Source organism: Daphnia carinata, unplaced genomic scaffold (genome assembly GCF_022539665.2).
Source record: "Daphnia carinata strain CSIRO-1 unplaced genomic scaffold, CSIRO_AGI_Dcar_HiC_V3 NW_026452997.1, whole genome shotgun sequence".
In the NCBI taxonomy this organism is placed as follows: domain Eukaryota; kingdom Metazoa; phylum Arthropoda; class Branchiopoda; order Diplostraca; family Daphniidae; genus Daphnia; species Daphnia carinata.
In genome coordinates, this window is record NW_026712489.1 from 19,031 (window position 1) to 33,686 (window position 14,656).

The following is a 14,656-nucleotide window of genomic DNA, read 5'->3' on the forward strand; positions in this document are numbered from 1 at the left end:
GTATTTGACTGTTTAATTCTTCTAAATCATTTTGTGTAGATACTCCAAACAGCCATTTCAGGATTGCTCCTCCACCGTCAACAAGACTTCGATGGTTTCTTTGGTTGGGATTTAAAGCTTTTTTGATGTTTGCCAATCGGTCTGCTACAATTTCCATTTCTTTCAGGATTGTCTGCGTTCTGCTGGTGATTTTTCTGGCTGCTATCTGCTGTGATCGTAAACCTGTATTCTTCCATTTTTCTGCCACTTCCTGTTGTTGAAGTATCTTTTGCTTTAGGTATGCAGTTGCTGTATCAGCTACTCCCAAGTCAAGATCTGTTACGATGGTCCACGATGATTCACTGAACGCGACATCGCTTTGTTGCTTGAAGATAGCGTTTTCTCTCAGGATGAGTGAGTTGCTTGACAGCGGCCCAATCAGAAAAATTAGGAACGGCACTAATAGAGTTAGATATCTGGCTGGAGGTCTTCTGCTACGAGTGGGTCTTCCAGTTGAAGTTGGCGTGATTACTTCCGGAGTGGGCGTGACCACGTCGTTTTCCTCGATGTCTGGTGATTCACTGCTCTGCTCAACTAGGGTTTCTTCTGGATCAGCCTTGGAGGTTGTGGATCACTTGAAGCCGGTATTTCTTGTGTCCCCTCTTTTTGCTGATTTTCATCTTCTTTTTCTGTGGCTTCTTCAGTGATACTAGGGCTTGATACAGCTTCATAGAATGACTTCATACGCACCACGTGGACGATATCCGTTTTACCTCGGCCAGTTGCCGATATCACTTCATAGTTCACTGGTGTGGTTTGTCTTAACACATTGAATGGTCCTAGCCAACGATGAAGAAGTTTTTCTGATTTTCCCACTTTACGCACAGGCTTGTAGACCAACACTAAATCTCCTTCCTTGAATGACAATTCCCTATGGCGTGCATCGTAAGTTTCTTTTTGCATTTGCTGTACACGCTGCATTCTAATTTTCACTTTTTCTCTAGCTGCTGATAAGTCAGTTATTAGGCGATCTGCGTATCCCATTGTTGCTTCCTCTTCCTCCAGCAACGGGTTTGGATCTGCTTCCCATTCCAAGTCGATAGGAAGTCTGGGTTCACGTCCGTAGAGGAGGAAGAATGGTGAGTATCCAGTAGACTCTTGTCTAGCTCTGTTGTATGTAAAGCAAACATACTGCAGAGTCTCATCCCAATCTCGTTGATTACTGCTGACGTACATTGAGAGCATTGCTGCCAATGTATGGTTCATCCTTTCCACTGCTCCATTTGCCTGGGGGTGATAACTGGAAGTCGTCTTGTGGTTAGTCAGAAGTTTCTTGACGACTGCTTGAGTTAGATTAGCGATGAAGCACTTTCCCCGATCCGTGATGATTTGTTCTGGAGCCCCATGGCGTAGAAAGATTTGTTGGACGAAGAACTCTGCAACGTCATCTGCCTTTCCAGTGGGCATAGCTTTTAACTCTACCCATTTGGTTAGGTAGTCCACTGCCACTATAATCATCCTGTTTCCTTTTGTGGAGAGTGGAAATGTCCCTAGAAGATCCATTCCTACTCTTTGAAACGGTCTTTCCACTTTGATGCATTGTAGAAGTCCTGGAGGCTTATCTGGAACTCCTTTTCAGCTCTGACAGATTACGCAAGTCTGCACATGACGAACTATGTCCAGTGTCATTTTCGGCCAGTAGTAACGATCACAAATTTTTTGTAGAGTGCGACTGATTCCAAGGTGACCGGAGACGATGTCGTTATGGTAGGCGTATAGGATTCTTTCATGATAGTCAACAGGTACGCACAATCTTCTGTAACTTTTTCCATTCTTTATAGTTTCTTTGTAGAGTTTTCCGTTATTCATCACGAAATTTTTCACTTTTGCTTTTCCACTTTGGATTTTTTGAATTAGCTGATTCCAATTACTGCAGACTTTTTGCTTGTCTGCTAGGGACTCATTTTCTTCTTCGGAGAGTGTTGAGTCATCAGTTAGTGCCCCTATGACGACACAGCGGTCGTCTTCTTGCTCCTCCGTTTTTGGTAATGGATTTCTTGAAAGACAATCTGCGTTGTCATGTGTTTTTCCACTGCGATATACAATCGTGATATCGTATTCTTGTAGCGATAAGCTCCAACGTGCTAAACGACCTGCTAGGTCTTTTTTGCTCATCAACTAACATAGAGCTTGATGATCCGTGACGACTTTCACTTTGCAGCCCCACACAAAACATCTGAACTTGGAGAGACACCACACTAATGCAAGACACTCTTTTTCAGTTATCGAATAGTTCACTTCCGATTTAGTTAGTAAACGGCTGGCGTATGCAATGGGACGTTCCGCTTCTTCTATGCGCTGGGCCAGTACACCTCCAATCCCGTATCCGCAGGCGTCAGGGAAAATTTCCATCGGCAAGTCGTAGTTGGGATGGGCCAAAACTGGAGATGAGGTGAGCTCTTTTTTCAGGGCATTGAAACTGTTAGCCTGATCTTCTCCCCACACAAACGGAATTTCTTTCTTCGTGAGTGACGTGAGTGGGCGAGCGATTGAAGTGAAACCTTGGATGTGACGTCGATAGTACGAACATAGGCCCAAAAACTTTGTACTCGTTTCACTTTGTTTGCTGTAGAATGGCCTTCACTTGGTGATGGGAAGTTCGAGACTGCTTCGAGCTTTTCAGGATCTGGTGCTACACCGTCTTTTGAAATCAGATGTCCCAACACTTTTAGGGTGTGCTCCAAGAATGAGCATTTTGACCACTTTAGTTTCAAACCAGCTTACACTGCTTTACTGTTTAGTTTACACTGCTTTACAAACCAGCAGTAAATTATGGCGTCATCCAGGTATACCAGGCATGTTGTCCAGAGAAGTCCAGCCAAAATAATGTCCATGGCTCTCTGAAAAGTGCCTGGGGCATTAGTTAGACCAAACGGAATAGTGCGAAACTGACACAATCCATCTGCAGTGATGAAGGCTGTCTTCGGTCTATCACTGCTAACCACTGGAACTTGATGGTATCCAGCTTGCAAATCCATGCTTGAAAAAAATGTAGCCCCTTCTAACCGACTTAGTGTATCGGCTATGCATGGTATGGGGTAGGAATCTTTAACTGTTGCCGCATTGAGCTTGCGATAATCCACACAGAAACGCCAAGTGCCGTCTTTCTTCTTCACCAGAACCACTGGGGAAGACCAAGGACTGTCAGACGGTTCAATTACTCCTCGACGTAACATTCCTTCTACTTGATTTTGAATTACAGCTCTTTCCTTCCAAGTACTTTTGTAAGGGAGTTGATGAATTGGGGAAGCTGTTCCAGTATTGATGTCATGTTTCTTTGACTACTGCACAGTATCCCAAATCATCTTCATTTAGAGCAAAGCAATGGATAAATTCTTTGAGAATTTTTTGCGTTTCTGCTTTCTCTTCCTTTGTTAGACCCGTTCCAGTTCTTTCTTCTAGGTGTTCTAACAATTGCTTTTCATCTTGATTCAAATCTTGTTCCTCGAATGAGGTGTCCATTGCTAAGACTGCTTGGCTTGTTTCTACCTCTTTTGCCTCAGGGTGTTCTTCTAACGTCCCTAAGGTCACTCCTTTTTCTAGCCAGATTGTTTTCGGTGACAAATTAGCAGCAGGGATTTTTTCTAAATCTTTTTGTACTAGTGCATGACCAGTTGATAGGCTACTTGTCGCTAGCAATGACTCTGAGGGTGTCACAATGCAGGAACCTTCCATCTTGCTGGAAACTGTTGCTGAAATTTGCTTGATTGAGTAGGCTGGTATCTCTTGACGATCTCTTGTGACCAGCCGGCTATTCTTGATTTCTTCTTCTTGAATAAGCGAAATTTCTGTAAGTGGTGACTTCCCTGTCGTAAACGACAATTCTTGTGATTCGTAGTCTATGTGGATTACTCGAAATTGCTGTAGGAAATCATTTCCCAGTAGTAGTTCAAAACCTGACATTGGCATGACTATCGCGTTTCCTTTGATAGTTTTGCCCTTGTGGGTTACTACAATGTCAGCTGTACTCTGTGGGGACAGAGTATGGCCGTTTACAAGACGAACCTTCGGGCCATTGCGGGGCTTTTCCACGAATCCGGTCTTTTTCAACAATTCAGGGGAAATCACTGTAACTGCAGCTCCTGTATCAATCAACACCATTGCAGTTTCTTTACCGCACTTCACTTTTTCTTTAATCAATCTTGCAGGGTTTAAATTTAGAATATAGTCTTCTGAACCACCCTCGTTTTTTTCTGGCATCTCCGACTCTTGAACCACTGAGTTTACAGATGGATTTTCTTTTGAAGTTGTGCCTGCTCCAGCGTCCTTTGCTGGGCCTCTATACTGCTCAGATTCAGCAGGGCAATGTGCCCTGCTTTTTTACAGTAAAAGCACTGTGGCTTACCACTTGTTGTGCGTCCTTTGGGTCTGAACGGCCCTTTTCGTTTCGCCTGCTCTTGACTAACTTGCTTAAACAATTTTTCACAAGTTTCTTGAATGACTTCACGCATTGTTTTTAAAAGATCCGCTTGTTGATCCGGATAGACCACCGAAAGGTTTGGAACTTGTTCAAACGACTTTTGTGGTTCCGCCACGGGGTCCTTCCATCCTCTGGCTTCTGACATCATCGATGTCTCCGTATAGACTTTTGCCAGTTCTAAGAATTCTTCACACGTTTGTGGCTTCTGAGGATAGATTTTTCTAAAAAGTGCTGGTCGAAGGCCTCTAAACAGATGCTCTAGTCGGTGGAGTTCCGACATGCTGGGGTCGACCAGTCTGCATAGATTAAGAATTTCGTAGTAGTATCTGGTGGTCGGTTCAGCCACTCCTTGAGTTCTACTTCTTAGTCTAGTTTCTTGGAAAAGACCATAAGAATTAGGCTGAAATTCTTTCAAAAATACCGAACGTAGACCGGGAACTGCAGGTCTTGCTTGGTTTTCTCCGGCAGCCGGCTGTGCTGCCACATCTTGCCAGTCGTTTGGCACTCTTGCACACAAGAACCACTTTCTTGCAGCATCATCCAAGTACATGCAAAAATTATTACGTTTGTCCGCGTCACCCCAACCATTGTGGGTAGAGATAGTCTCGTAGCGCTCTAACAATTGACGAGCGTCTTCCGTTGGGCTACCTCGAAAAATAGGTGGACTTATGAATTTTCTTACAGCCGCCATGACTGTTTCTTGCAATTGTCTTGGAGATCCAAAAATGTGTTGTCCTATCGTAGGAACAACCGGGTGCGTGGGTTCTATTAAATCTTCTTCAGAGTCAGAACTTGATTCTAACTCTCTTGCGAGATTTTCAAACCCTCTCTGGCGAGTCGTCTCTGTAGATGACGTCGCTAAATCTTCTCTTGACGTAGAAATTTCAGAATCTTGTGCCTCGTTAGTTGCTGTGGTCTCGTTACCAGACAGCGCGGTGGGCAAGTCATGAAGCGGGTGCAATCGTCTACTTGGATCCCGGGGGCAACTAGGTAAACGTGAGCTATTCTTCTTCTGCATCGACTATTCTTTAAAGCAACACTAATTCGTTAATAACGGGTAACGAGCTGCATCTCCACCAATTGTCACACTGGGCTTTACTTGGTAAGTGAAATGACAAACACGTCACAATTTCCCCCTCGCGACAATATTCAACAGCCATGCAGAGGTAACTTAAACCAATCTATTGATACCAGTATTGATGATATTGCTTTAGTTTAAGGTGTTCTTAGTGATTTCAAAATATCTCATCAAATAAGAAAACATTCAAAAATAAGGAAATTGAAGTATATGTATAGTACCCATACGGTATAGAACCGTTAGCCTTTTGGTTGTCAATTCAACATCTTACGATTATGCTATGGTGAAAGAAAAATAATTAAAAGCATAAAGTGTGCATTAGTATGTAGAATGCTGTCCTAAATTAGCATCACGGGAGCTTATTTAAAAAATAAAAAACTGCAATCACCGATTAGATGCATATTTTCACATGATTTTCATAAAAATATTCAATAGCCATGTAGAGAAAACTTAACTGAATCTATTGTTCCTAATATTGTTGATATTGTAGTAGTGATTTAGAAATACCTCACCAAAAAGGGAAAAATGAGGATAAAAACATTTAAAAATAGTTCCTTGACAGCATAGAACCATTACCCTTTAGGATGGTAATCAATAATAAAATGGTTAACAAAATGCATTTGATAAGCATAACATGTCTTTTTGTAATTAGTCTACTGTCCCTAGTGCGGGTTTCTCGAAAATTTCAATCACATTTATTTTTTTGTTTTTTACCGAACCTATGGTCTTGGCTACTTAAAGAGCGAAGTGTTTAATACGATCTTAAAAATCAATACCTTATGTTTTTGGGGTGAGTTTCGATCACAAGTTACCAAACCTGAAAAATTGATGTTTCGTTTTGACAGCTCATTGTTTTGGTTATTGAAACATACATTTTGCTATATTTTTTATTGCACCTTCTTCGGTGTCTTAAGCTATTCGATTCAAAACTCAATCGAACGAATAAATTAGTTTTGAAAAATAAGACTGATCAGATTAACATAAATGTCCAATGGTTTTTGTCCGAAATTAGCAGATTGGCTTTACACCCATTCCCCATAAGAAAGAGTGTTAACCCAAACGCTGTCCCAATTCGCTCTTTTACCCTATATAATTATACTGATACGCATTTATTATTTTTTTTTTTAGTTTTTGATTTTATTAGTTTTTTTCTTTTTGTTTTCTGTTGTTTGCGTAGAAAATAAACTGAGTGGTAAGGTGGAGAAAGTTTTCAGATCTTTCAGGACATGATAGCTACCCTTAGTTCTTTATCTTTAGATGAACGAATCCGTCCGACATTCGCTGGTAAAAATATAATGTGAATAATCATAATATAACTCTAAATTCTCATAGTAAACACTATTTGTGTTAATTCATTCGCGCTGTGTTTCTTACCATGCTCTATAAGACAAATGCTTTCCGTTGGTAAACTTTTTCAAAAAACGTTTTAACTGCGCTGCCCATTCATTGGAGGTGGGGCCATAAGCTAGGAAACATCGTTAACCACAAGGATTATATTGGCTGAAGATAAAACCATGCCACGTCGAAAAATCGTTAAATGAATTTTATTTCCTGGTAGATTTAGGAATAAATCAATTTGAAAAAGGTAAGAAACAATCATGAAAATAGCAAATGACAGCAATCTTCTGTTCTACCTTAGTCTGTTCATTTTTTTGTGTGTCTCAGTGGGCAATTGGAATTCTAAGCTAGGATTCCAATTAAGTAAAATAGTATTAGTGAACACAAGGTTCACCGTGTTTTTAAGGCGCCAGACTTTTTCTGTCTCTGTATACGGACGTAAGTTCGATCCTCATACCTGGTAACCATAAGTTTGCTACAATAGATGAGTAACGCTAAATTGCATCTATATCCTGGTAAATTCGATTTCTGTTATTAAAATCTGTCGCAACCATGTGCTGATAATACTTTACACAATTATTTGATTGCTAAAGATATATTAATTGATTAGTCTAGATGTTAAGGCACCAGACTTAAGTTTTCGTTTCTTTATAGATACGTAAGTTGGATTTTCACACGTTGATCTTAAATGTATTGTTTAACGGTTGTGTACAACTGGAAAGAAGGAAAATTTCTTTGTAGCAGCTATTACTGCTACTGTTACTGATATTTTAGTGTACCAGGTTGGCCGAGTGGTTATGGCGCCAGACTTAAGTTCTGGTCTTTGTATAGAGCCGTGAGTTCGTTCAACACGCCTGGTAACCACTAGTTTGTAGTCACGAGAATGGTAAATGACAGCTGTCACCTACGGTGCTGCCCTCGCGGGCAGGGCTGTAGGGGGCACGGGCCTACGTAGTATTTGAGTTCCCATTTTCGTTGAGCTCTTTACTCCTTTCTATGGAAAGGGGTAGTATTGCTGTGTTAGCCGACCCAGACAGTCATTTTGTCCCCGTCTCCTTTTGTCAAACCCAGACGGTAGCTTAAGTTATTTGTCTCGTTTTGCCAGACAGTTTGTCCAGCCTTGTCCAAATTCAGACTCAGTTTTGTCCCCTCCGTTTTCTTTCTTTAAATCAAGCGTGCGGTATTTATGTTCATTTCCTAGTCCAGCAATGAAGCATTCTTTTTTTATATCCATGTCATTTCATTCATCCTCATCCATCATCCTTTCATCTCTCTCTGTTGCTCCTTTGCACGAGTCAGCAACAAATGGTGCCGAAACCCGGGATTGGACGAACACGTGCATTTCCCGTCCTCGTTAGTAAAACCCTCGCTTGATTTGTAAATTGTCGGGTATTCTCCCTATAAACCTTTAGCAGACGTCCACGCCAGCCTGAAGGCACCCACCTGTCCACCACGCGTTTGTCATCTGACTAGAAGATCGGTGTATCTACGTGAATCATCGACATCCGTTAACGTGTGACTCTATAAGCCTAAAATAACGTTTCTACGTCATGAGTGAAGCCGTACCCAAAGCCGAAAATATGGAAATTGGCCACATTTGGGAACACGGCCCTAACCCAATGGTAGACGCATCGAAACCTGAACGGCAGAAGAGTGAACGGCCCACACTTCCCGAAAACGATCTCAAGAAGAAACGTGGGAAGAGAAAGGCGGCTCACACGAAGTTAACGACACAACTCAGAAAGGCTGTGGAAGACCACAAGATGGGAGCCATCAGATTGAAGAAATTGCAAGTAGCAGCATGGCGTGACGAATTGATTCGTATTTACGACGAAGTCAAAGAAATTCACAACCAATATACAGAAAGTATATCCGACCTCACTGAGCAGCAACGTCAAGCGTGTGACAAGTGGGAATCCGACTTCGAAACAGACCACGTTGAAGTTATCAAATTCGCAAGTCGCTACGCCACTTCCCCAAATCAGTCCGTCAGCTCGATCGGGACATCAGCTTCGGACATCACATGTAGTACCACATTATCTGGAAAGAGGCGTACCAACGTTAAACCAGCCAGCCTTCTCCAAAAATTAACCCAAGGGGAGTTGAAGACTGAAGCACAGATGCTGAAGCTGGAGGTGAAGTTGGAAACAGCAAGGGCTCAGATGGAGGCAAACACAACCTCCATCACAGAAACCCTCAACAAGGCGTTAAGGAGCATGAGCGAACAGCTGAGTAAGCTCATTGATAGTTCAAGAGTCACGTCCCAAGACATAGCGACCAACAACACGCTAGTCAGAGAAGCACACCACACGTTGGACGGGTTAGATCAGAAAATTGATGCAGTCAAGGTGGAGTTAAACGCTAAAATCGAAGACCTTCGAACGGAAGTAGACGTCATGAAAGTTCAACCACGAACGGTTCAAGATCAACGACCTCCCGGGCGATCACCAGTCTTACCAACTCGTCAAGACGTTTCTACCCTGTCACCCCTCCGAACGATGTAAGATGCAGTACGACATCGCAGAAGATTGGTCGACGCCGATGCACCTCTACGAGACCCACGGCAAGAGACGATGGCCACGATGACGTCCAGTTGCAACCGTATGGATTACGACGGAGATGAGTACTCTGAACGTTTTCATACCCATAGTCATCGTCCTCACAGCAGCTGTTGCAGCCGTCTACAACCTCCAAACTTCAAGATCCAGCCGTTCAACGGTAACTCGAAGAACTACGCGCGATTCAAGGCCAAATTCCAGGCCTTGTATGAAGAGTATGAAGATTCTCCGGTACTTCTTTTTTTGTTGGAGGAGCTACTAGCCGAAGATGTACGAAACGAAATCGGTGAATGTCTTACCGATGGAACGATGTACTCCGTGGTGTGGGAACGTTTGGATGCGGTGTACGGTCGTACGGAAATTATGGATCAGACGTACCTCGACGACCTTTTACAGGTCCCGCCATTGAAGAGCCTTGATGCTGCCAGCCTCAAGACCTTCGCAAACTGTCTTCATGGAGCTGTAGCTACGCTATAAAAGTCGAAGTACATCTACGAGCTGTACAGCCGTACAACTTTGATGGCCCTTGAAGCAAAATTGACGCCCTACCTCAAAGATAAGTGGAACTTGAAACGTAAAAAGACAGGAGTAGAACTGAACGTTCCAGACTTAGACGATTGGGTAACGTTAAAATCCATGAGCAAGCAACATGAAAAAATGTATTCGAGTCTTTACCTACGTCGACGTCCAAAGGTGTAAAGTTCGACGAAAGGAAGCCCGTCAAGAGACCCAGCTTTACACACATGTCGACCATTGGACACGTATCGACGATGGAAGGTTCGAAAGTAGCGGCGTCAACGTCTTCAGCAACCATGCCTCAAAGGAGCCGATCAACATTGGGGAAGATGCAAGCCGAGAAGACGGTACGGTGGAAATGCTTTGTGTGTAACGGTAGAAACCACCATCTTTAAACCTGCACCGTCTTCATGTCTCTCACGCCCACGAAAAGGGCTGAGAAAGTATTTAAGTCCGGAAGATGTCTTACGGGTAAACATGAACGCAAGGAGTCTCCCAGGGACGTCAGCTGTAATATCGCTGATTGTACTGCAAGCCGCCACCACACCTTGCTTCATGGATCCGAATTCACCCCATTGAAGAGGCTAGCTGATCCAACTGCTCCATCAGCGCCACTTTCGACGGCATTCCTTGGGACCTTGACCCATTTGGAAACAGTAAAACGACGTGTACGTTTCAAGATCGTACCAGTTCGTGTTGGAGCTGGCAAAAGGGGGGCAACACTTTCGGTTTCCTGGATACCGGAAGCGACACCACGCTGATTCGGAGCGACTTAGCAAAGAAGTTGGGACTCGTTGGGCCATCTAAATGCATCAACGTTGTCTCGTATGACGGAGCCACGCCTAACGTTACGGCTTCCGTAGTAAACTTCGCCCTAACATCTCGTGATGGTAATAGCCAGTTTGAAGTTAAACACGTTTAAGCCGTCGACAATTTGAAGGTGACGCCGAATTCACCGATCGACCCTCGACAGTTGGAGTCATGGACGCACCTACGTGGTATTGCCGTCCCGACCTTTCAAGAAGAGGACGTGACCGTGCTGATAGGAATCGACGTCGCAGAGGCCCATGATCATGTAGCTTCCATCAAGCCGCCGGCTGGAACGACTGGGCCCATCGCCTTCAAGACGCCGTTTGGCTGGTGTTTGGGCGGACAAGCGGGCCCGCCACAAAACGGACGCCCGTTCATCGCTCATCTGGGCACCGTGGAACGTCCCCAAGACCTAAATGAGCTGGTGAAGAGGTTCTGGCAACTTGAGGCCAACGAAGTAGAAATAGAAATACCCGTTCTATCTGAGTATGACCTACGTGAAAAATGCATCCTCGAGTCTACCGTAAAACGTATTGGTAACCAGTACCAAGTCGGCTTAATGTGGAAAGCCGACGACGTAAATCTCCCAAACCATCGGGCATCTGCATTGAAGAGACTCTACGCCCTCGAACGACGTTTCCATCGAGACGCGGAGTTTGCCCAACGGTACGATGCAGTGGTCAAGGAGTACATCGGCTTAAAACATGCCCGACTCTTAACGACCCAGGAAGCCCAGAAGGAGACAAACAAGACGTGGTATCTACCACAACACGGGGTCGTGAGCCCTTCCAGCTAATCGACCAAAGTTCGGGTCGTATTCGATGGAGCTGCTGAGTTTGGTGGCACATCGATTAATCAAAACCTGCTTCGGGGCCCTAATTTACTCGTTAGCCTGCTTGGTGTGCTCATCCGCTTCCGCCGTAACCTTGTACCAGTCGGAGCGGATATTGAGAAAATGTTCCACCACTTGAAAGTCCCGGAAGAAGACCAGACCGCCTTCAGATTTCTCTACCGGACGCCTGGACTTAACACACACGTCACGCCGGTGAAAGGTCTCACGATTCCACGTTTGGAGCTACAAGCTGCCGTGGAAGGTCTCAACATCGCCCTCACGATTTGCCGTGAACTAGAAATCGATCTGGGACAAATAAAATTTCCACTCGGATTCACAAACGGTGTTGCCGTGGATCCATTCCAAATCTTGTCGGTTTGAATTCTTCGTCAACTACCGCATTGGAAAAATACTCCGAAACACGGCTCATCGACAATGGCGTCATGTTGCCGGAGATTCAAACCCAGCGGACCTCTGCAGTAGAGGTATCGACCCAAAGGACGTCAACGAATTGGTCTACTTCCATCGAGGACCTTCGTTCCAGAACCTAGACCCCTCAGAGTGGTACACTTGGGAAGAGATTACGGAGCCAGAAGAACGGGATGTAAACGTGATTCGCGTCTTAGCAGTCAAGATAGAAGATGAGAATCATGTCATCGACCGATGCGTCGAACGTTTTTCCAGTCTGTTGAGACTTCAACGAGTGCTGGCCTAGAGTAAAAGATTTGTCAACAACGCTAGAGAAAAACTACGTGATGAAAAACCAATTGTCGGTGAGCTAACTGTAGAAGAAATGGTAACATCGTTGACGAAATGCATCGTGCGCGCGCAAGAATTGGCTTTCGCTGAAGAATTCTACGCCCTTCGCAGAATCTGGAATTACCACTCAGATCAAAACTTCTCACACCTTCAAGCCCTTCTTGGATGAAGCTGGACAGATGCGAATTGGCGGACGTATACTTCAAGCGCCGATCGACTATTCAGCAAAGCACCCCATACTTCTACCAGCATCTCAACTTTTGACGAAAAGGATAATTTGGGATCACCACGTTAGACACATGTACGTCAAGACCGAAAGATTGCTGACAGACTTACGTTCAAGCTTTTGGATACTTTCCGGACGCAAAGTGGTAAAATCTGTCATCAACAACTGTTGGCCTTGCAAGCGGACGTCGGCGAAACCTAATCCTCCGTTGATGGCTTCACTACCAATACATCGTCTAACACCCCATCTGCCTCCATTCACGTACACAGGGATCGACTACTTCTGGCCTTTGACGGTAAGAGTTGGTGGACGAGGACGAAGGCATGAAAAACGCTGGGTCAGCCTATTCACGTGCTTCACCACCCGAGCAGTTCAGCTGGAAATGGCCAACGGGCTCAGTATGGAGGAGTTCTTACTCTGCTTCTCCCGTTTTGTTAGCCTACGTGGAAAACCGAAGGTCGTCTACAGCGGCAATGGGACAAACTTTGTCGCCGCCGAGCACGAGTTGCGACAAGCCCTAGAAGAACTTGTTACCAAACACCAAGAACTTCAAACAGTAATGGCTCGTAAAGAAATAGACTGGCACTTCTCTCCACCCCATGGACCCCATTTCGGTAGTGTTTGGGAAAGGATTGTACAATCCTGCAAGCGGACAATGAAGACCAGCATCGGCAATTGCCTAGTTACGGATCAAGTGCTACGAACCGTAATCACTGAAGTAGCAGCTTTACTAAACGCTCGGCCGTTAACACATCTTAGTATGGACCCAGAAGACCCGGATCCGTTAACGCCAAATCACTTTCTATACGGTGGAGCTCGGCCATACTTGCCTCTACAATTGGCCGACGTGGAAGACTTGAACGTAACCAACAAGCAGTTTCTGCAAAGTCAAGCTATCCTCCAACATTTTTGGGATAGATGGCTACGTGAATACGTTCCACGCCTAACAGAAAAGAGAAAATGGCAAGAAAACAGACCTAACGTCGCCGTGGGAGATTTAGTGCTTGCAGTTGAACCAAATACTGTACGTGGGCAGTGGCCGATGGGCAAAGTGTTGGGAATTATTCCCAGTGCTACAGATAATGTTGTTCGAGTCGTAAAAGTCAAGCTCAGCAACCACCCAAAACCATGTATTCGGCCGGTGGCCAAATTATGTATCATGGTTTCAGCAGAGGAACAAATTTACGCAAAAGAAGAAAAAAAGGAATCTTCCACAGCGTAAACGTTCAAATTCAGTATCGTAAATGTAAATACTGTCTGTACTGGAGTTACAATTAGTAGCTCCCCGTGTAAAACTAAAATTGTAACCGTAAAAAGTAAAATCAAAATGTCAACACTCAATTGTAAACAACGTAGGAAAATCGCAACCTAAACTCTGGTGGAGGAGTCCTTTTGCCCTCAACGCCACCTATATTCAAGTTCAAATATAGGGCAAAGGGCAAAAGTCAGTTCGCTTGCTGTTTAGTAACACTGAAAAATTGGAAACTGTATAACCTATTATGTTAGCAGACGGCATTCAGTCGACCTAACTTCGTTTAAGTGCAACGCGTGAGAACCCTACGTCCAACGTGAAAATGGCAGAATATCCGTCTCTATCACCCGCATCAGTAAACGACAAACTGAAAGTCAGTAGAGAACGTGAACAAGAGTGTATGGCCAACATCAACGAGACAATGGAAGAGGCAAAAAAGGAACTCGTGGACAAAGTCTATGCGTGTCAAAGTGATTCTTCGTAGCGACAAAAAGCTCAGCCAGATGCAGCAAAATCTCGTTGACGTCCACGTGCACTTCAAGATGGAGAGAGAGACCCTGCTGAGCAAGTACGTCGGGTCTCTCCTGCGTAAGGATCGAGAGAAGGCGACCGAGGTTTTGGTAACCATGCCGGCCGCCATCCCAGAACGTCCTACGTACATCGTCCCGCCGCAAACCCCCAACATCTTGTGCTTCTTAAAATCACATGTCTCGGGTACGACGCCATGCAAGAAGCAGATTTATGAATGTGAGGAGTTCATGCTCCTCACAAACCAAGATCGGCTGGAGGTCTTATTCCAGCAACGTTGGTGCTTCGGCTGCTTTGTGC

At 44.5% G+C, this 14,656-nt stretch overlaps 1 protein-coding gene across 1 annotated transcript; it reads left to right on the forward strand.

Moving 5' to 3' along the window:
- The first annotated feature begins 12,649 nt into the window (after window positions 1-12,649).
- On the forward strand, window positions 12,650-13,798 carry LOC130690762 (uncharacterized). Its single transcript, XM_057513663.1, has one exon. The coding sequence runs from the start codon at window positions 12,650-12,652 to the stop codon at window positions 13,796-13,798; it is 1,149 nt and encodes a 382-aa protein (XP_057369646.1).
- Window positions 13,799-14,656: the final 858 nt, after the last annotated feature.